The following is a 22598-nucleotide window of genomic DNA, read 5'->3' on the forward strand; positions in this document are numbered from 1 at the left end:
CTCCACTTGTCCCAAATCGGGTAGCGATGAGCTGCAATAGAATTTTGTATTTAAGCGTGTCTGATAAGCTCAATTTCCGTTAGATTTTGTTCCTCCTTCACAAATTGGTTTGCTAAACTTTTTCTTATATTCTTCATCTAGCTGGAGTAACACGATGTAGTCCCTTGCAATCTTTCTTATTTTATATTAGTGTTCGTGTTTATTATAACCATTCCGTTCCCATAATGTCTGCAAATGATAAACAATACATCTCGTACAATAACGTACATCAATTATGTCAAGTATCCGCTGAGAGGATTAAGAATTTCAAGCCGGACTTAATCATTGCCATCGGTGGTGGTGGTTTCATTCCTGCTAGAATCTTACGTACATTTCTAAAGGAACCCGGTGTGCCAACGATTAGAATTTTTGCTATTATTTTGTCCTTGTACGAAGATTTGAACAGTGTAGGCTCAGAGGTTGAAGAAGTTGGTGTTAAAGTTAGCAGAACGCAATGGATTGATTACGAACAATGTAAATTAGATCTAGTTGGCAAGAACGTTCTTATCGTTGACGAAGTCGATGACACCCGTACCACACTTCATTACGCTTTAAGTGAACTGGAGAAGGATGCTGCTGAACAGGCAAAGGCCAAAAATATAGATATTGAAAAATCTCCAGAGATGAAAACGAACTTCGGGATTTTTGTTTTACATGATAAGCAAAAGCCAAAGAAGGCAGACTTACCTGCTGAAATGTTGAATGACAAGAACCGTTATTTTGCAGCCAAGACTGTCCCAGACAAATGGTATGCATATCCATGGGAATCTACTGATATTGTTTTCCATACTAGAATGGCAATCGAACAAGGCAATGACATTTTCATTCCTGAACAAGAACACAAGCAATGATAAGCATATCCTTCAGTAATTTCAAACATACAACAGAACATGTACAATAGACAATCCGTATAACTGTGACCATATGTATACGTATAACTAATTATTATCTTAAAGTTTATTCCCATAGCCTCAGCAGTAACCTCTCGGGCGCGACTATGTTTTCCTCTGTTCGGCACCACGTAACGGGATATTTGACACATACGTGACATCCCATTTTGATGCAACCTGCAGGTTTTCTACTTCTCGAAACTTATTAAATCGGCTGATTTCTTTCATCTTCAAAGGCTAGGAAAGGGTTTGGGAGCAAATAATCAACAGCTGTTAAAAATAGAGGATGACTATTAGTAAAATACCCATATGGCTAGATTGTGATCCTGGTCATGATGATGCCATAGCCATTTTATTAGGCTGTTTTCATCCAGCTTTCAATCTTCTAGGAATCAGCACGTGTTTTGGTAACGCACCACCCGAAAATACTGATTATAACGCCCGATCTCTTTTGACTGCAATGGGCAAAGCACAGGCGATTCCGGTTTATAAAGGTGCACAGAAGCCTTGGAAAAGAGAGCCTCATTATGCACCTGATATTCATGGTATATCAGGGTTAGACGGCACTTCATTACTACCTAAACCGACGTTTGAAGCAAGAACTGATAAAACCTATATTGAGGCCATTGAAGAAGCAATACTAGCTAATGATGGTGAGATATCCTTTGTGTCCACTGGTGCACTCACTACATTAGCTACAGTTTTTAGGTGTAAGCCATATCTAAAGAAATCTATCAAATATATTAGCATTATGGGGGGTGGCCTACATGGTCTAGGAAACTGTAATCCAAACCTTTCCGCAGAATTCAACATTTGGATTGATCCTGACGCAGCGAATGCCATATTCCGTGATCCTGATGTGAAGGATAAATGTATAGTAGTGCCTTTAAATTTAACTCACAAGGCCATAGCCACCTATAAAGTTAACGAAACGATATACAACGAAAAGAATAACTCCAAGTTACGAGAATTGTTTTTCGAACTTTTTCAATTTTTTGCTCATACTTACAAGGATATGCAAGGTTTTGAATCAGGCCCACCTATACATGATCCGGTGGCTTTGATGCCACTTTTAGAATTTTATGGATGGGATCCATTGTCTGCAGTCGGATTTCATTACAAGAGAATGAACATATCTTGCATTGATGATGTTTTTAATGAAAACTCAGGGAAAATTATCATTGAGGAGGAATATCCAAGCGACGGCGATGTTGGTACAATAGTTGGTCTAGATTTGAATATCCAGTACTTTTGGAATCAGATTTTTGCAGCGTTAAATAGAGCAGACAAAATGTCAACGATTGGATAAGAACAGTATTATCCAAGTTTTCTCTCACTTGCCTTTGACCAAGTTATATTCCTTCCGCTTTTACTGGATGCAAAAAAAAATTTCCTAAAAGTTGTGGCAATTGTGTACATATATATATGTATATATACAAGTCTACATATTATATATTTATTCCGTTATATTTTCGGTGAATTTTAACTTCAAATTTAAAGGACAAAGAGGCCCTGCAGGAGTTAGTTTTTCTTCCCATTCAGGGTCAAGGCTCCATCGAAACTGTTTCAACATTTCAGCTAATGTAATCCTCATTTCTGTTAAAGCCAATTTTTCTCCCAAGCATGCTCTTCGGCCTCCATGAAACCCGGTCACAGAACATCTGTTCTTGGCCATTCTCCAGTTTTTCCTTATAGTTTCAATATCTGAACCCCACCTTTCTGGTTTAAAATCATCTGCAGTTGCGCCCCAAGTTCTAGGATCATGTGATGTTCCAAAATTGTTGTATCCTACATATACACCCTTGGGTATAACAATTTCTGGCCCCAGTTTGCATGTTCTAGTAGTGCACCTATTGATAATGGTGCTCAAAGGAGGATACAATCTTACTGCTTCCAAAAGAAACGCGTTTAATAGGGGTAAATCGGCTAAGATTTTTGGATCTGTGACGCCATTTACTTCCTGTCTGAGCCTCTCCTGCCACACATTTGAATATTTAGCCAGAAGGTATAATGAAGTACTAAACAGCAACTGCGGGTTTTCGTGGCCAGCAACAAGGATGATGACGATGTTGTCGGTCAACTGTCTGTAGTCGATTATTTCGTTATTATGAGCTCGAATGAGATCACTAGCGGCAAAAGTCGTTTGTTCAAATTTATAAGTATTAACCAATTCATCTTGGACTCTTTTGACGAGAAGCTCTCTAAAACTAGCAACATCCTTGAAAGCCTTTTTTCTTGAAGGAATTGGAAGTAAATCAAGGAATGGAAAAGTTAAAAAGAATGGATGAAATATTTGCTTCTTGATACGAATTAAATGCTCATGAAAAGCATTTTTTTCATGTTTTAAAGTACCAAAATCGAATCCAAGGGCGACCTGAGAAATGTTATCCAATGCCAATCTCTGAGATAAAGGCCCCATCTGGATTGAAAGCTGTCCTTCTTGAAGTCTTCTTTTAATCAAAGTGCATAAAAGCTTCGCATTTTTGAATATAGGTGTATCGTCAAAATGCTGCAGCCCATTTGTCACAGCATTTCTGTAGTCCCTCCAAACTGCACCATGCGCGCTAATGACGTTATCCCCTGTATAAGCGGCGAGAGCACTGTATGGAATTTTCTTCTGATTGCCGCTCTTCGCAAAAGTATCCTCATCTTTGAATATTTGTGCTAGATACTCAGAACGAGAAACGAGAATGTTCCAGCGTGAACCAAAGAAAAATTTCACAGCGCCGTATTTTTCCATTGATTCTCTAATATATAGATCATATAGTTCCGTCTGATCAATGGGAAATACCACCGGTAAGAATACCACGTAAAATGGGATGGTGGGTATATTTTTGGGAAAATTCAGAGGAGGGACAATAATCGCAAAGGCGATATAGGAAATGGTAAGAAATAAAATTAACCCCAGAAGCTTAAATAACTCCATTTTTAATTCGTTTTTCAATTTTGTTCCTTAGTCTTAACCATCTATCTCGCAAAGACGCTGAAAGTAGTCGAAAAACCAAAAAACATTCCAAATAAAAATAAAGTAAATTTTTGTGCTACCTAATATACTTTTCAGAACCAGATGGCCCGCTATTCCCCTATGTTTCGTAGCTCGTAATTTTCAGGGAAAAATAGAAATTGTTGCATTCATCGAAAGAAATGCAAAGTAAGTTGTATCGGGGAAATAATGAGGGGCGAAACACGTAATTGTTTCTCAATTTGATAATGCATGTTAGTGTCTTTTTATTGAGAGTCCCTGGAGGGAAAATATTAATGTTTACCTTTTTTTTTGCGATGCGCGTCTGGCCATAAATAAAAGGGTTCTCTTGCCAAGAAAAAATAAAAAAAAAGCGCCTTACGGGACCCTCGTCTATGACAAAATACGGTACAATATGCAACATCGATGAAGAATAATGAGAGGATTTAAGGGGCAAGTAAGCATCGGAGTTTGTTGTTCTCTGATAATGTGATCAAATTTGTACAACAATCTCAAGAGAATTGATCGAAGAAAGGGAATCAGGAACCCCTTACAAATAAGGGAACGTAAAAAAAACTGCTCGTATTTACATGCATGCATGGCACACAATCCCTGACATCGCGTGCTGAAAATTCTTATTTCATTTTATATCACTGAGCCCCTCACGAGTTTGGTTGCAATTTGACTACATTGCTTGTAATGGGTAGTATATCGTAAATTTGCAAAAGGGTATAGTCCCCCATGATGTTGAAAAAAATTTTCTGAAATTAGGTTCTGCAGCAAAAATAATGTATAAATATTGGCATTAATTTTTACATAAATGGTGTTCTTTTGCGAAGTTTGTCGTAAAATAAACAGTCTGTTAATATTTTTACTCGGGAAAACTTTGAAATATTAGCAAAAATGACATTCACTAGCAATTTGCCCTTAAGCTCTGAGCAATCAACATCACCACCTGCTTCTTCGTTTTCTTCATCGACTGACACGTTGAAAGATATTGACATTCCTCATAATGGGGCCGATTTGTCCACATATAGTAAATTTCTGGCCCTGTATTGCAGAAGCGACAAAAATGATGATTTTTACTCTTTAGAGGAAAAACAGAATTGCAAATTTGGAGACCAATGGCCCGCTTTCATTAACACTATTGCTAGTTTGGATTGTTCAGGATCCGAAATAAGTGAAAGGGTTTCTCAAAAAATTTTGCCAGCTCCACTAGCAAACAAATTTACCAATAATTTAGGAGTGGCAATAAAGATTTCTGAATATACACGTGATGACGAACACCAAATTCGTGGTTGTGTTACAACGGTTGAAAATGAAAATTCTTTCAACAACTGGTTCGTATATCACATTTTAGATCAATCTCGGTTATCTTTAAGTGAACAGCCAATTGTAGCCAAAGAAGTTAAATATCACGAATTATTTGCTGATTTTTTTGAGAAAAATCTGAAAAACACAATTGTCAATGATCAATGGAATTTTGGTGGCCGTGATTACTTCATGGAACGTTCAAGATATTTTACCGATCGATATCTGAGAATTGAGTGTATCTTGCCAGCTTTTCCATGCAAGTCATCTAATGAGCAAAAAGTGTATGGTTCTGTTCCTGATAAAGGCGAAGAACTCGCTTTGAAAAGATTGATAAAAGCCACACAAGATCTTGTTGAAGTATATCCACCGGGTATGAAGATTTGGATAGTTAGCGATGGTCACGTTTTTTCCGATTGTATTGGGGTCGATGATGACGTCGTCAGTACTTACACGACAAAACTACACGAACTTTACGAAAGAGTTGCTATACCTGGTGTTGATGCTATTGGGTTTTGCGGCTTGAACGATTTGTTCTTTAGCGGAGCAGCTAGTGAAGTTTTTGATTCAAAGTGGGTTAGTGATATTGAAGTTGAACACTACACGGGAACTCAAATCTGTCCCAAGTCTGACTTATCGAGACAAATTTTGATGAAAGGCTGTGATACTGACGCTGGTCGTTTGAGAAAGCAGATTGCTATAGAAGGCCATCCAAGGTTGCATCTGTATAGGGGGTTTTCACGTTTTATGATGGAAGATTTATCTCTATTGGATCATTTCCAAAGTTATTCCAGAAAAAAATTCAAGAAAATAATTTCAACGATTGCGTTTAACATGATTAAGAGAAATGACGCCTATTCGAACCTAGTGGAATTGATATTCCCTCATCATTTGAGAATTTCCATTCATGCGCACACTAACAGCGGGCCCAAATTTGGTATAAAAGTAATCTCTAACGAACAGTGTTCCATTGTCAGTTCGTTAGAAGACCTTGATGAACCCAAATTCGAAGATTTCTTACATATTCCCACACCTTGGCATAACTGTGTCGTAAAAGTGGAAGATGAAGAGGAAAAATATTTTCTGACAAAATCAAAAGTAATCAAGGATGCTCTTGAAAAGGGTATGTATGACGGTGTATGGAAAGATACTCGTTTCGATATTGGAGAAGGGGGACATTTCGTTATCAAGAAAATCTCTTAAGGATAAAGCAGAAGCGCTAGACCGGCTTACTTTTTGTCCTTTACTTAAATATTAGTTAGTTCGTTTTCTTTTTCTCATTTTTTTATGTTTGTCTCCCATTGTTCTAATTTTCAAAAATCTATGATTTCACACATGCTTTTTGATTAAACAATATAGGAAAAAAATACTGCACAAAACAGTATTAATTACATTTCCATTAACACAGGGGTTAGATTCTTTATCTTAGAAAATTAGTAATCAATATATATTTGTCTTTCTTTTCTTTTCTTTTATTGTCTCCAGTGACACACATGATTCCGAGACGCTGCAATCGCCCTAAGTAATCCAAGAGAATGAACGTTGCTGTCAAAGGTAATATTTTGAATTTCAATTGACGTAATTAATGATACTATTAATAATACAGAGCGTATATGAAGTATTGCAAATAACATGCACAGTTCTTTTGGAATGAGAATGATAATGATGGGTGAAGACGGGCTTTTAGGAAAGCGTTGCGAGATGACAACTGATTAAATAGCACCCAAATAATCTTCTTTGATACTACCGATTGCGTGGATGGAACTCACTTGACTAATACAACCTTCAATTTTAACTCTAATTCTACTTTTTATTGTAATGACATCTTCTGAACTTTGGTATGATGGAGGATTTGAACCTGCATTAAAGGTCAAATCTTGAGGCATCAGATGCTTTGTCACAAATACTTTCATTGGGCCTACTTGCACTTCGAACCCGTGCTGAGAACATGAAACGACTGTACCGTCCACTACTTCCCCTTTGAATGGTTTGAAAACTACTGCTCTATATTTCACGTTAAATTCAGCCGACCCATCGGTGGGTAATATTCTTCCACGTTGAATATCTATATTATCGTAGTCTAGCACACAAAGGATATATCCGAATTTACCCGTACACGAACCTTCAACCTCTTCCAATAGTTTTGTCTTCAGATATTGCTTCATTCGGGGGCCAAAAAAGGACGGATGAAGGGTAATATTAAGCGAAAGGTCTTTAATAAAAAACATTCTGAGGAATTGAGTTATTTTACAGTCTTTAGAAATGTATTTCTATTCTTGGGCTTTCCCAATGTCTAATTGCAACGGAGAAGGATGTGGTGGGAGGAACGAAAAAAGAAAGTATATGATATTCTAGGAGAAGGGGTAGGTGGACAAACCTGTTCGACCTAATATTGGAGGATAAATCGACGAAGTAAGCTAGCCTATGTTATTGGCTTTTTCACTGAAAAATAGGAAAACTACATTCATTTTCCTTGTATTTTTCAAAATAGCCATGGGAACCAACGCAAAATCACATAACACGTAATCGTGTTATACGAATTTTCTCAATGAAGAAGGGAAAACGGTGGTATGGTACTTGAAATGTATATTTCTAATAGAGAACCTAATGCTAATAACAAGCAATGCGTTTTAACTAGCAAGGTCCAAAAGGGAAAAAAAAAAAGAAATAAAAAGTACGCTACATCAACAGTAACCATGCCACGATTGACGGTTGGAACAAAAAATATGCTGTATCCATTAAAAAAAACACTTGCAGTGGGCAGTTGCAAGCCGGAGCAGGTTTCAATAAGATCATTGGCTTCAATGGTGGAGAGTTCGGCCAAAAAACCTAGCACAAGCGGCGATGTTCGCGGAGTAGACATAAACGTAAGCGAGAGGATCTATAAGTGGACAAAGGCAGGTGTAGAGCAGGGAAAGGAGCATTTCAAAGTTGGAGGTAACAGGGTTTACTTCCCTAAGGCCAGAATCATCCTATTGAGGCCTAACGCGAAGCACACGCCGTATCAAGCAAAATTCATCGTCCCAAAATCATTCAATAAATTAGATCTCAGAGACTATCTTTATCATATCTACGGGTTAAGGGCAATGAACATCACGACGCAACTACTGCATGGAAAGTTCAACCGCATGAACCTACAAACAACACGGTTTAGAGAACCACAAATCAAGAAAATGACCATCGAGATGGAAGAACCCTTCATCTGGCCTGACGAACCCCGCCCGGACGAAAACAACTTCTGGGACAGCACTACGCCTGATAACATGGAAAAATACCGTGAAGAAAGACTTAACTGCTTGGGCTCAGACGCCAACAAGCCTGGCACAGCATTCGAGGGAGTTGTGGGGCCTTACGAGAGAGTGGCCCAGCCTTTTGTACCTCGCTTCTTGAAACGAGAGATAGACAATAAGCGAGAGCGTTACGCCGCTGAACTGCAGCGAGCAGATAAGCTAATCGCCCTGAACAGGTACGTGGAAGATCTACATTAGAACATTCCCCTCCCACCTTCAACCCACACGCAAATACACATCACGTACCCCTCGCCCCTGTATATACGCAGCAAACTAAATAACTTCTTTAAGCAAAAAAAGAAAAAAAAAAAGAATATCACTTTTTTCCAATAGACGCAAAATACATGACGTGGCTGTGGAACAGGTACCGCACCGCACACAATAAAAAATAACAGCAGGATAGGTTTTATGCAAGAAAAAAAAAAACGGTTATGGCATCTATTTCCCTTGCCCTGGAATGTGACTTGTGTTCTTGTTCGTCTTTGTTTCCGTTCGCTGCAAAGAGCGAGAACATTGGTTGTTCCACTTATTATTATTATTTTCAGGGTCGCTTCCGTGGAATGCAATGCACGGATCTGGGGGAGACACCTGCGGAGACGGGAGCGCGGGGCCGTCCCGCATGCTCGTTCCGCGGAGGGTCTCGAGCGGGCCTGCGAGGGGCCGATCTGCGACGCACGGTGCCGGGGATAAGGCGTGGCACGAAGGTCGAACGATGAGGGAGAATAGTACTGCTACTGCTGCCCGAGGCTTAAGTAGTAGGGATCGAAAAGGGAGCATATACATCTAAGAAAATATATAAGAAGCAGCTCTCTGCCGGGACCAAATTGCCTTCTTGTGCTGCTGTAAAGAGACTTGCTCGTCTTTCTATAGATATGTCATACACAGTTCAAGTATACTACTATTATTAACATCCTATTACCACCACTACTATCATACAATAGTTGCTATACGAATATATAAAACACACACATATAACAAACAAAACCCTATGTCGTCAGATATCAGAGACGTAGAGGAACGAAATTCGCAGAGTTCGAGTTCGAGCTCGAGCTCGAGCTCGAACTCTAACTCTGCTGCCCAATCCATTGGACAACATCCATATCGCGGTTTCGATAGCGAAGCTGCGGAAAGGGTGCACGAGTTGGCTAGAACGCTCACATCGCAGAGCTTACTGTATACTGCTAACTCAAACAATACCGACCATAATAGTATCTCCAGCAACCATAATACGCACAATGCGGACTCGAGATCCGTCTTTTCCACGGACATGGAGGGGGTAAACCCGGTGTTCACCAACCCGGACACCCCGGGATACAATCCCAAATTGGACCCTAACAGTGATCAATTTTCCAGTACAGCGTGGGTACAGAACATGGCAAACATTTGTACTTCGGACCCAGACTTCTACAAGCCGTACTCGCTCGGCTGTGTATGGAAAAATCTAAGCGCCTCCGGAGACTCTGCCGATGTGTCATACCAGTCCACTTTCGCTAACATCGTACCAAAGCTGCTTACGAAAGGGCTTAGATTACTGAAGCCTAGTAAAGGGGAAGACACTTTCCAGATCTTGAAGCCCATGGATGGCTGTCTTAACCCTGGTGAATTGTTGGTCGTTCTTGGTAGACCAGGGTCAGGTTGTACCACGCTGCTAAAATCCATATCTTCTAACTCGCACGGGTTCAAAATCGCAAAAGACTCTGTAGTCTCTTACAACGGTTTGTCTAGCTCGGATATTAGAAAGCATTACCGTGGGGAAGTCGTTTACAATGCCGAATCAGACATTCATTTACCGCATCTTACCGTGTACCAAACGCTTTTCACCGTCGCAAGAATGAAAACGCCGCAAAATCGTATCAAGGGGGTGGATAGAGAAGCATATGCCAATCACGTGACAGAAGTTGCCATGGCCACTTATGGTCTTTCACATACCAGAGACACTAAGGTCGGGGATGATCTGGTCAGAGGTGTTTCTGGTGGTGAAAGAAAGCGTGTATCCATTGCGGAAGTCGCAATCTGTGGGGCCAAGTTTCAATGTTGGGATAATGCCACCAGAGGTTTGGACTCTGCTACTGCCTTAGAATTCATTCGTGCTTTGAAAACTCAAGCTGATATCGGGAAGACTGCTGCTACTGTGGCCATCTATCAATGTTCTCAGGATGCTTATAATCTTTTTGATAAGGTCTGTGTCCTGGATGATGGTTACCAACTTTATTTTGGGCCCGCTAAGGATGCCAAGAAATATTTCCAAGACATGGGGTACTATTGCCCCCCCAGACAAACTACTGCTGATTTCTTGACTTCAATTACAAGTCCTACTGAAAGAATTATCAGCAAAGAATTTATCGAAAAGGGTACCAAAGTGCCTCAAACGCCGAAGGATATGGCCGAATATTGGCTACAGTCAGAAAACTACAAAAGTTTAATTAAGGACGTGGACTCTACTTTAAAGACAAATACAGACGAAGCACGCGATATCATCAAAGATGCTCACCACGCTAAGCAGGCAAAAAGGGCACCACCTTCCTCTCCATATGTTGTCAACTATGGCATGCAAGTCAAATATTTGTTGATTAGAAATTTCTGGAGAATGAAGCAAAGTGCCAGTGTCACTCTGTGGCAAGTCATCGGTAATTCTGTCATGGCTTTCATCTTAGGTTCTATGTTTTACAAAGTGATGAAGAAAAACGATACTTCTACTTTCTACTTTCGCGGTGCTGCAATGTTTTTCGCCATTTTGTTTAATGCATTTTCGTGTCTTTTGGAAATCTTCAGTTTGTATGAAACAAGGCCTATAACCGAAAAGCACAGAACTTATTCTTTGTATCATCCAAGTGCGGACGCATTTGCGTCTGTCTTGTCGGAAATGCCCCCAAAATTGATTACTGCTGTTTGCTTCAATATCATCTTTTATTTCTTAGTTGATTTCAGGAGAAACGGCGGTGTCTTTTTCTTTTATTTTTTAATTAATGTCATCGCCACTTTCACCTTATCCCATCTGTTTAGATGTGTTGGTTCCTTGACCAAGACTTTACAGGAGGCCATGGTCCCCGCTTCGATGCTATTATTAGCAATTTCTATGTATACAGGGTTTGCCATCCCAAAAACCAAAATTCTAGGTTGGTCTATTTGGATTTGGTATATCAATCCGTTAGCCTACCTATTTGAATCCTTAATGGTTAATGAGTTTCATGATCGAAGATTCCCCTGTGCACAGTACATCCCTGCCGGCCCTGCTTATCAGAACATTGCAGGTACCCAACGTGTTTGTTCCGCTGTTGGTGCTTATCCTGGTAACGACTATGTGTTAGGTGATGATTTCTTGAAGGAAAGTTACGATTATGAGCATAAACACAAGTGGCGTGGGTTTGGTATTGGTATGGCTTACGTTGTTTTCTTTTTCTTTGTTTATCTTATCCTTTGTGAGTATAATGAAGGTGCTAAACAAAAGGGAGAAATGGTCGTCTTCCTAAGATCTAAGATCAAGCAATTAAGAAAGGAAGGTAAGTTAGAAGAAAAGCACAGACCTAAAGACGTTGAAAATAATGCAGGCAGCTCTCCAGATTCCGCCACTACAGAGAAAAAATTACTGGATGATAGTTCCGAGGGATCGGATAGCTCTTCAGATAATGGCGGATTGGGACTATCCAAATCCGAGGCAATTTTCCACTGGCGTGACTTATGCTATGACGTTCCAATAAAAGGTGGTCAAAGACGTATCTTAAATAACGTAGATGGTTGGGTAAAACCAGGTACTTTGACTGCTTTAATGGGCGCTTCGGGTGCAGGTAAAACAACCTTATTAGATTGTTTGGCTGAAAGAGTCACTATGGGTGTCATTACCGGTAATATTTTTGTCGATGGTCGTCTCCGTGATGAATCATTCCCTAGATCTATTGGTTATTGTCAACAACAAGATTTACATTTGAAAACAGCTACAGTAAGGGAATCTTTGAGATTTTCAGCTTATTTGCGTCAGCCTTCGTCGGTTTCCATTGAGGAGAAGAATAATTACGTGGAAGAAGTTATCAAAATTTTGGAAATGCAAAAATATTCAGATGCTGTTGTTGGTGTTGCAGGTGAAGGTTTAAATGTTGAACAGAGGAAAAGACTTACTATAGGTGTCGAACTAGCGGCCCGGCCCAAACTTTTGGTCTTTTTGGATGAACCAACATCAGGTCTGGATTCTCAAACTGCTTGGGACACTTGTCAACTTATGAGAAAGCTAGCTACCCACGGCCAAGCAATTTTATGCACTATCCATCAACCTTCTGCTATCTTGATGCAACAATTTGATAGATTATTATTTCTACAGAAGGGAGGTCAAACTGTTTATTTTGGCGATTTGGGTGAAGGTTGTAAAACTATGATTGATTATTTTGAAGGCAAAGGAGCTCACAAATGTCCACCTGATGCCAACCCTGCTGAATGGATGTTGGAGGTTGTGGGTGCTGCTCCTGGTACTCATGCCAGTCAAGATTATAATGAAGCTTGGAGGAGTTCAGACGAATACAAGGCTATCCAGGAGGAACTGGATTGGATGGAAAAGAATTTGCCAAGCAGGTCAAAAGAGCCAACTGCAGAAGAACATAAACCGTTTGCTGCATCTTTATACTACCAATTCAAAATGGTTACCATTCGTTTGTTTCAACAATACTGGAGATCCCCTGATTATTTATGGTCGAAATTTATTTTGACTATTTTCAATCAAGTTTTTATTGGTTTTACATTTTTCAAGGCTGATAGAAGTTTGCAAGGGCTACAAAATCAAATGTTATCAATATTCATGTACACAGTTATTTTCAATCCTATCCTACAACAGTACCTACCATCTTTCGTGCAGCAAAGGGATTTGTACGAAGCAAGAGAACGGCCTTCAAGAACATTTTCGTGGGCTGCGTTTTTCTTTTCTCAAATCGTTGTTGAAATCCCATGGAATATTTTGGCGGGTACGATTGCTTATTGTATTTACTATTACGCAGTTGGGTTTTATGCGAATGCCTCAGCTGCTGGCCAACTTCATGAGAGAGGTGCTCTATTTTGGTTATTTTCTATTGCCTTCTATGTCTACATTGGTTCTATGGGTTTGTTGATGATTTCTTTCAATGAAGTTGCTGAAACAGCAGCACATATGGGAACGCTATTATTCACAATGGCATTATCTTTCTGTGGTGTTATGGCTACCCCTAGTGCCATGCCAAGATTTTGGATCTTTATGTATAGAGTATCACCCCTAACCTATATGATCGATGCATTATTAGCTGTTGGTGTGGCTAATGTGGATGTCAAATGTTCGGATTATGAAATGGTAAAATTTACTCCGCCATCCGGTACCACCTGCGGAGAATACATGGCATCATATATCAAATTGGCCGGAACAGGTTACTTAGGTGACCCATCTGCAACAGATATATGTAGTTTCTGTGCGGTATCTACCACAAATGCCTTCTTGGCCACCTTCAGTTCTCATTATTACAGGAGATGGAGAAATTACGGTATTTTTATCTGCTATATTGCCTTTGATTATATCGCTGCAACATTCTTATATTGGTTATCCAGAGTCCCTAAGAATAGCGGTAAGATTTCCGAGAAGCCCAAGAAGTAATGAAATTATTTCCTTTTTTAGTTATATTATCTTTCTTTTTTTATTATATTTCATTTTTTTTTTCCACTTAGGAAAATTACCTAATTTTCATAAATATTAAAATAATACCTATTGCTTAATGTTTTCACTCTACCTGACATTTCTTCAAGCTAAAGCTTAGAAGTACTCGACGTATTATTTGTTCACTTTTCGACGAATCATCAAGTAGAAAGCCTGGCTCTATTTGTTTTATTTTCTCTATATTCTATATTATAGCTTATAGAAATGCATTTGATACTAAATAACAGACAAATTAACGCTTTCGGAATCGAATTGGATAATTCCATCTTGGTTATTTGATTTGGAAATGCAAACGCTAAATTCGTACCGGCCTCTTTCAATTGGAATAATTTCCAAGTTAATTTCTGAAGTCTTGGCTGTACTAATTGGTTTAGTTAATGAACCATTATACAAAATTCGTCTGTTCGATCTTGGTAACAGTTTTGATGTCTTGCTATCGAGGATCACAATATCTAAGAAGTTTATAGTTGAATTTTGTTTTCTTCTACATGAGCTGGTTGGCTCCGCCAATATTTTCAAGTTCGTTCTTTCTCCTACTTTGACTTTTGGTTCATCAAGCAATAGCTGCACTCCATAAAATAATCTCCCAGGGTATATCGTGTAGACCATCTTGTGATCAAACTTCTCTATGAACTTATTGAAATCTACCGAACCTGTCACAGATTGGTCTGTGGTTAATTTCCAATTACATTTAAGCCTTGAAATAATATGTTCGCGACACCAAAATTTTTGTCTCATTTCTATGGTCTGTTCCTCGTTCAAACCACTTTGAATAAATTGCCGGCCGGGATAAATTCTTGGTATAGGCGTATTCTCAAAATTGTATCTTTTGTAATCGATTTTTCTAATAGGAACAATAATTCTCGAGGTATGGCTTGCTTCTACATGATACTCATTACTGTTGAAATCTTCAAATTGAACATTTAACTTTATTCCATCAATCCAAGAATTCCTAAAGTCCAATAATAACAGTATAAAATCGCTAGGGTGAAGGTTAGTGTCCGCACGTATTTTGTCCATTACGTACTCAATCCAATCAACATTTTCAACTTGTGAGCTGAAGAGTTCATTTAGCGGAATGATGTCCATACTTGGTACCTCAATAGTTCTTCTTAATGTCACTTCATAGGGTATTGATAACTTTTTCAAATAAATGCAGGATTCCTCAGCAGCGCTCATACCATATTCAATCAATAAATCAAATCCGGTAAAGTTAAATGGAACAGCAGTGTTATCTAATTCCAAGTCAAACGTGATGGTTTCATTCGGTTTGATTACCGTTGGCACTTTAACAATACGTACGCAAGACTTAGAAAGCCAATCTAGTTGTTTTTCCATGATGTACAAATCATCTGGCGGCATTTTTTTCCAATAGTCAGGTTTTAACATTTGCTCAATATTGTTCATTGATATGATCTTCACATGATCTATTGTACAACTCAGCGATTTATTTCTCACCGTTATATGAAAATCTGTTTTGGTACCATCTAACATCATCCATGAGTTTCTTGTCATCTTGGAAGTACTCAATAACTCTAATTGTGGTTGTTCAGGCAAAATTTTAATTCTTAATTTTCCGTATATGCATTTGTTGTATTCAGCCTCTTTTTCAACAAGATTCGACTTTCTAGAATCTTTTATAATATCAAATTTCTGAGGCGGTAGTTTTAAGACGGAGATTTTTAGGGACGAAATTTGGTAGGTTTTTTTGTATGTTGGTCTTTTAATAATTAAAGGCAGCGTAATAGATCTTATAGACTCAGCCTTAACATTATATGGTCCTGAATATCTTACAGCCTTTCTGTCGATCTCACAAAATTCGGATATTTCCTCATCTAATTGGATGTCATTGATTGTAAAGTCAAATTTGAAAGGATTCTGTACTCTGCAAGTGAATTCCGCCCTATCACCAACTAAAAACACTAAAGTAGGAAGCTTGGTATTGTTGTTTGAAATAAATGAAGTTGGTTGAACTCGTTTGAAAGGATTAAAAACTTCCTGCGGATTAATATCCTGTGACTTTTGCTTACTTTTTGGAGTTTCAAGGCTGCTTATATCCGATTCTAATGGGATTTCATTTGAGGTAGGGTCACCATCCAATATTCTATTTATAACAATTTCCCGCAGAAGGAAAGGATCCCAATAACGTGTGATAGACTCGTTGGTGATTGAGGGCTGAATATATTCTCTGAGTAAGGTATCTTGTTCTGGTTGATTTAACAGGTGCGTATATTTCGTAATTAATATGGAGCTGAACTTAGCGACGTATTCGAAGTCATTGATTTTTCTTGAGACTTTAATGCAGAGTTGTAGAATCTTTTTCTGTAGAATAGACCAACTAGATTGAGATGGGTCATCTACGTTAATTTTAGCCCCTCTTTCGTTGATATCAAGCAGTTCCATGATGGTATTAATTATAGTTCTGTAGTCAGGATGCCATGCTATCTTATTTGGAGTTGCCAAAAGGGCCACCATCAATAACCTCAACACAAATAATTGCTTTCTTTTGTATCCCAAAAGGCTATAAACCTCTGCCATTGTAGAGTAGATTTTTACTTGCGCCTCAACTTGCATTTCCTTCAATTGTAACTCAAATAATTTATTGCTGTAGAAGTAAATTTCAAATCTTGGAAATATGGGACTACTAGGAATAGCTGATAAGGGCCTATGTTGGTTTTTCACAATAGTGTCTAAAACATCCTTTGAAAACTCTGAACTTTTATAGCACGAGGTCATAAAAGTTAAAGTCTTCAGTAAAGATTCACAATAAACTACTTGCGGAGCATATTCACTATTGTGCATTAAACTCAAATCGTAGTAGTACAAGACTTTGTCAGATATGCATTTAATCAATAACGGGAGATTGATATTCTCAACATCGATATTTAATGCCGGAGCAGACAAAGACATAATGGAATTTCTAGGAGACTGCATAGCGGCTATAGATATGCTGTTCCTAGGCGTACTTGATGTTGTCGTACTCGCTGTGGCTTTATTATTGGAATCTACGGGTGAAAGGCCGGTTGAACTAGCTTCAATATTGAGTTTTTCCACAGGGCAAATGAGACTCACGATTTGTGGAATCTGGTATGACAAACCGAGGTAAGATAGAAGTAAAAAGCAGATGGAAATACCGTCAAGAGCAGAACCCAACCACAAGTAGTCACGCACCTTGTATAAAATTGTAATGGCATCAACAAAACTGTTCAGCGCATCAACGTACCTTCCTGCCAGCAATTGGAAATTCCCCAAAATTTTTAATTGTCTGCCCAGTGACTTTTGTTGAGCCCTATTCTCAGATGTGGAAAGCGTGGTAGCTAGCTTTAAAGAAGCAGATCTTTTTAAACTATTGGTGGTCATCTCAAAAGAAGATAATCTCTTGGAAGTAGTGGTAACTGAGCCTGCCTTCGATAAACTTGAGACAGAGGATTGTACTACTGACATGGATGCGGTGGATGATGAAGGTGTGTAGTTGTTTTGTCTTATTAGAGTTGTTTTCAGTACCGAGTTCCCACCGATCGCACCCGGTGACCTCAAAGTAACATGCTTATACGAAGAGTAATAGTTGTTCAATGCGGTTAGAAAGTTTCTTGCTATGTCACACATAATCGTCTCTATGTTTTTCTGCATATCTGGTGAAGACACGAATACATTTTCCATAGTATCTATGACTTGCTCAAGCTCTTTAGTGGGTGGAGATGAAGCATACACCAAATTTGGTGAAATTAAAGTTGGGTACTTCTCCTTCATGAAATTCAAATTTGCCAAGGGGTCACTGCCATCATTCACCAGCCCAATAATGACAAATGTTTTCCGAAACGGCTCAAAATCATAAAGAAACAATTCCAATGCATCATCATGATCTATGGTTAAGAATTCGAAAAATAACTTCCCATGAGGGAAGCCTTGCGGTGTGAAGATAGGACTGTCGATGGGCGTTACATCGGATAAATAAATCTCGTTGAACTCAGAAAGTTTCTGTACTGCATCATTAAACTCTTTTCGCGTCCAATGGCCAATTGGTATTACCAAAGTCCTAATCTTAGACGGGCCAACATAGCTTGGGAAATGCTTAAGAATGTTCATGGTTTTTTTCTCCCCTGTAACAGGTTGTAAGCCGCACCTTAACCAGTTGTATGCAAAACCGTTTGAATTATAAGCTGGTCTGCTTTTATTTCTGCAACAGCACCCTTGAGCGTTTACACATGCACATTCATATATAATTACACATATTTACATACATTTTATTCGAAACCTTAGGATCTTTTTGTCACAAATCAGGTATCATGATTTACGACGCGAGAAGTTTCGCGCCTCACTTGAAGAGAATGCCAACATAAAGTACGAACCACGAAACTATTCTTATTTTTGAAGCTGCTGCAAAACCTTATAGGTGGCGTCTACGATTGCGACGTGCTCAGCATCATGCACTCTTTGCTCGTACTGCTCTAGTGTTTCTTCGCCGGGTATGATTTCTAGCTTTTTCACCACCAATGGCTCGCCTTTGTCGACCTCTTCGATGACATAGTGCACCATGCATCCCGCTGTCAAAGGCTTGTTCTCGTCCTGGCACTTGCGCCATGCCATCTCAATTGCATGTGTGGTACCATCGAAGCAACCTGGTAGCGCTGGATGTAGATTTAGTATTGGCACAGACTGCAGTTGGCTTAAGAATGTAGATCCAAGGATCAACAACCAGCCCGCACAGATGATAACGTCTGGCTTTTCCTCGAGCACCAACTTTGCAAGGTCGTTCTCAAACTGGATTCTCGCTTTGGCCCTTGCGACCTTGTCCTCCTTCGCAATACCTTTCGTATATGGATATAGCGAACAGACCTTTGTGGGAATATTGTTGTCAGCTGCCCTAGTCAACCCGTATGCCTTCTTGCTGGAAGATATAACAGAAGTAATATGAGCATCATCGCCTAATTGGCCCTGCTTTTGGGCATCGATCAAGGCCTGCAAGTTGGAACCGGAGCCCGATATTAATACGACAATTCTGGCCATAGCTTCCGGAGAGATTAATGATCTATCTTGGTTCTCACCTGCCCTCTTTTGCAAGTTGAAACATCAAACTTTGAGGCTAGAAGCTCTACGCAACTTAGAAGTGTCTTCTCTTCACAATCCACTCTATATAACTTCCTCTTGCTGCAATAAAAAACGAGTCAGAGTCACTAGCCACGAGTCACTCATTCGAATCCTCACAGACGCATTTTTTTTTCTGGCGAATCTATCTTCGATGTTGGAATAAAGTGTACTTTAAACTACCATCAGAAGTGGCACTATAGGGCCAGCAGAATGACTTCTCCTGTTTTAAAGGAATACTTTTTTTTTCTGAATAGGACGGTCATTCTTGCACCAAACGGCCCCTATGCGTCACCTGAGCTATAGCATATCGATACACCCATTCACCACACCGATGGGAAGTTCAAAAGTGTATCATCTTCAATATGAATAGGAAAGATTGAGTGAAATCCATTCATATTTACATAAGCAAAGAAGAATCCAAATCAAACAGTTGAGTGCCTTATATACTCCCTCAGAAAAGCATTCACTCTGTTTTAATGATAAATCTAGAGGACTATTGGGATGATGATACGCCTGGGCCTGATAGGGAACCGACTAATGAACTGAGAAACGAGGTGGAAGAAACCATCACGCTGATGGAACTACTGAAAGTATCCGAATTGAAGGACATTTGCAGGTCTGTATCATTCCCAGTTTCGGGTCGGAAGGCTGTTTTACAGGACCTTATCAGGAATTTTTTGCAGAACGCCATAGTAGTAGGCAAGTCTGATCCCTATAGAGTCCAAGCCGTTAAATTTTTGATAGAAAGGATTAGAAAGAATGAACCTTTGCCTGTTTACAAAGATCTTTGGAACGCTCTAAGGAAAGGTACCCCACTGAGTGCTATCACAGTACGTTCTATGGTAGGGCCTTCCACGGCGCAACCGCAATCACCCTCCGTTATTAGGCAGTCACCCACGCAACGGCGGAAAACGTCTAGCACATCTGCCACATCTCGGGTACCACCAGCAAATCCTGAAGCCTCTTCTTCATCTCTTGCTGTACCGACAATCCATTTCAAAGAATCGCCATTTTACAAAATACAAAGACTAATTCCCGAATTAGTGCTGAATGTGGAAGTCACAGGTGGTAGAGGTATGTGTTCTGCGAAATTTAAATTGTCCAAAGCGGATCATAATCTGTTGACTAGCCCGAATAGCAAACACAGGCTATACTTATTTTCTGGGATGGTTAATCCATTGGGATCTCGAGGTAATGAACCCATCCAGTTTCCCTTCCCAAACGAATTAAGATTCAATAACGTTCAGATCAAAGATAACATAAGAGGTTTCAAAAGTAAGCCAGGAACAGCTAAGCCAGCGGATTTAACGCCTCATATCAAGCCTTATACCCAACAAAACAATGTTGAGCTGATATATGCCTTCACCACTAAAGAATACAAGTTGTTTGGGTACATTGTGGAAATGATCACCCCGGAGCAACTCCTGAATAAAGTTTTACAGCATCCAAAAATTATTAAACAAGCCACGTTACTTTACTTGAAAAAAACATTCAGAGAAGATGAAGAAATGGGGTTGACAACAACCTCTACCATCATGAGTCTTCAATGTCCAATTTCGTACACAAGAATGAAATATCCTTCAAAATCAATAAATTGTAAGCACTTACAATGTTTTGATGCATTATGGTTCCTACACTCCCAACTACAAATTCCTACGTGGCAGTGTCCAGTATGTCAAATTGACATAGCTTTGGAAAATTTAGCAATTTCTGAATTCGTTGATGACATCCTACAAAACTGTCAAGAAAACGTTGAACAAGTAGAATTGACATCTGATGGTAAATGGACAGCCATCTTCGAAGATGAGGATGACAGCGATAGTGACAGTAATGATGGCGCTAGAAGCCCGGAGAAAAGTACTTCAGTATCCGACCATCCTTGTGTTTCTTCACGTCCTAGTGAGCCAATTATCATAAATTTGGACAGTGATGATGACGAACCAAATGGAAGTAACCCTCATATTACTGATAACCATGATGATAGCAACGGTTTTAGTGATAATAATAATAATAATCAAAATAATAATAATAGTATCAAAAATAATGATAGTCGTAATAATAAAAATAATAATAGTAATAATCATAATCATAACAATTACAGTAATAATGTCAATAATCATTATAATAAAAACAACAAGAAGGATAATTACGCCAATGATGATGATGATGATGATGATGATGATGATGATGATCGGCTTATGGCGGACATAGCTAGCAACCACCTTGGAAATACTAATACAGATCCCCTTACTCAAAAAAGTGCAAGTGTACCGTCAAAAACTCTGGATCCGAAAAGTTATAACATCACTGCTTCAGAAACTACAACTCCGATAACGAATAGGGTTATTTCTGAGCATCTTGGGAACAGTTCCAGCTACATTGGGAGACAATTGCCGAACATACTAGGAAAGACGCCTTTAAACGTTTCTGGTGTTGCTAATTCCTCTCACTTAATTTCTCCCGACGTTAGCTTATCATCCCCTACGCCAAGAAACACCGCTTCAAACGCAAGCTCGAGCGCTCTAAGTACACCTCCCGTAATAAGAATGAGTTCTTTAGATCCCGGGGGATCTATCGTTGCCAATAAAACGATCATAAGGCCTCTCATAAATACCAACAATCATCCTACATCGACAACAGATCCATTTGTCCAGCATCAAGAATCTTCAGTTTTCCCACCACGTGAACAGTATAGAGATATTTCGTTTCCTTCCGCCGTGAATGCGACATTCGATGATTCACGTTTAAATGCTACAAAATTTTCTGCCTCAAAATTGCGTGGGGCAACTATTTTGTCGAATAATGGCCTAAATCAAAGAAACAACTCTTTACCAACAACAGATCCAACCGCGAGAAATGAAACTGGGCGACAAGTTTCGATGCCTGTACTTCCAACGTTGCCTCCCAACGTCCCAATTCAAGTCTGTTCCAATAAGTCTGTACTTCCTCGGATAAACAACGAAACCACTGTTACGGGTACCAACCCTCCCAGCGGCGCAACCATACCATTGCAGAAGTCCAGGCTCATTGTGAATCCATTCATTCCAAGAAGACCTTATTCTAATGTCCTGCCTCAAAAAAGACAGCTTTCTAATGCTTCTACAACACCAAGTGGACCCATAATGGGAGCATGGAAAACGCAGGGTTATGGAAAGAAATCCAACGATGATTAAAAACGACGTCAAAAAAGAGCAGTTTAATCTGTTTCTTTTATGAGATTTTTCTTTTTAACTTCATTTTCTATGGTTTTTGTTCAAAAGAAGAATGTCTCCTTCTTCTCAAGACTCGGAAGGCAATATCACTGTCTGTATCCTCTTAGCATTCACTATTACATATAGATTCAACAAAATTAGACA

At 39.3% G+C, this 22598-nt stretch overlaps 10 protein-coding genes across 10 annotated transcripts; 6 read left to right on the forward strand and 4 right to left on the reverse strand.

Annotated features, from left to right (window-relative positions):
- Positions 1-224: 224 nt before the first annotated feature.
- HPT1 (hypoxanthine phosphoribosyltransferase) lies at positions 225-890 on the forward strand (the record flags this gene model as incomplete). Its single annotated transcript, XM_033909730.1, has 1 exon — positions 225-890. The coding sequence occupies one exon, from the start codon at positions 225-227 to the stop codon at positions 888-890; it is 666 nt and encodes a 221-aa protein (XP_033765621.1).
- Positions 891-1215: 325 nt separating this feature from the next.
- URH1 (trifunctional uridine nucleosidase/nicotinamide riboside hydrolase/nicotinic acid riboside hydrolase) lies at positions 1216-2238 on the forward strand (the record flags this gene model as incomplete). The annotated part of the gene is made up of 1 exon (XM_033909731.1): positions 1216-2238. One exon carries the CDS (start codon positions 1216-1218, stop codon positions 2236-2238), a length of 1023 nt encoding a protein of 340 aa, XP_033765622.1.
- Positions 2239-2385: 147 nt separating this feature from the next.
- On the reverse strand, positions 2386-3855 carry DIT2 (putative cytochrome P450; the record flags this gene model as incomplete). Its single annotated transcript, XM_033909732.1, has 1 exon — positions 2386-3855. The coding sequence occupies one exon, from the start codon at positions 3853-3855 to the stop codon at positions 2386-2388; it is 1470 nt and encodes a 489-aa protein (XP_033765623.1).
- Positions 3856-4794: 939 nt separating this feature from the next.
- DIT1 (Dit1p) lies at positions 4795-6405 on the forward strand (the record flags this gene model as incomplete). Its single annotated transcript, XM_033909733.1, has 1 exon — positions 4795-6405. The coding sequence occupies one exon, from the start codon at positions 4795-4797 to the stop codon at positions 6403-6405; it is 1611 nt and encodes a 536-aa protein (XP_033765624.1).
- A 509-nt stretch (positions 6406-6914) lies between these two features.
- On the reverse strand, positions 6915-7430 carry RPB7 (DNA-directed RNA polymerase II subunit RPB7; the record flags this gene model as incomplete). Its single annotated transcript, XM_033909734.1, has 1 exon — positions 6915-7430. One exon carries the CDS (start codon positions 7428-7430, stop codon positions 6915-6917), a length of 516 nt encoding a protein of 171 aa, XP_033765625.1.
- A 468-nt stretch (positions 7431-7898) lies between these two features.
- Positions 7899-8690, forward strand: MRP20 (mitochondrial 54S ribosomal protein uL23m; the record flags this gene model as incomplete). The annotated part of the gene is made up of 1 exon (XM_033909735.1): positions 7899-8690. One exon carries the CDS (start codon positions 7899-7901, stop codon positions 8688-8690), a length of 792 nt encoding a protein of 263 aa, XP_033765626.1.
- A 790-nt stretch (positions 8691-9480) lies between these two features.
- PDR15 (ATP-binding cassette multidrug transporter PDR15) lies at positions 9481-14094 on the forward strand (the record flags this gene model as incomplete). Its single annotated transcript, XM_033909736.1, has 1 exon — positions 9481-14094. One exon carries the CDS (start codon positions 9481-9483, stop codon positions 14092-14094), a length of 4614 nt encoding a protein of 1537 aa, XP_033765627.1.
- A 276-nt stretch (positions 14095-14370) lies between these two features.
- TRS120 (TRAPPII-specific subunit TRS120) lies at positions 14371-18240 on the reverse strand (the record flags this gene model as incomplete). The annotated part of the gene is made up of 1 exon (XM_033909737.1): positions 14371-18240. The coding sequence occupies one exon, from the start codon at positions 18238-18240 to the stop codon at positions 14371-14373; it is 3870 nt and encodes a 1289-aa protein (XP_033765628.1).
- Positions 18241-18516: 276 nt separating this feature from the next.
- On the reverse strand, positions 18517-19161 carry ADE8 (phosphoribosylglycinamide formyltransferase; the record flags this gene model as incomplete). Its single annotated transcript, XM_033909738.1, has 1 exon — positions 18517-19161. The coding sequence occupies one exon, from the start codon at positions 19159-19161 to the stop codon at positions 18517-18519; it is 645 nt and encodes a 214-aa protein (XP_033765629.1).
- Positions 19162-19718: 557 nt separating this feature from the next.
- On the forward strand, positions 19719-22415 carry SIZ1 (SUMO ligase SIZ1; the record flags this gene model as incomplete). Its single annotated transcript, XM_033909739.1, has 1 exon — positions 19719-22415. The coding sequence occupies one exon, from the start codon at positions 19719-19721 to the stop codon at positions 22413-22415; it is 2697 nt and encodes an 898-aa protein (XP_033765630.1).
- Positions 22416-22598: the final 183 nt, after the last annotated feature.

This window comes from Saccharomyces paradoxus, chromosome IV (assembly GCF_002079055.1).
Source record: "Saccharomyces paradoxus chromosome IV, complete sequence".
NCBI lineage: Eukaryota > Fungi > Ascomycota > Saccharomycetes > Saccharomycetales > Saccharomycetaceae > Saccharomyces > Saccharomyces paradoxus.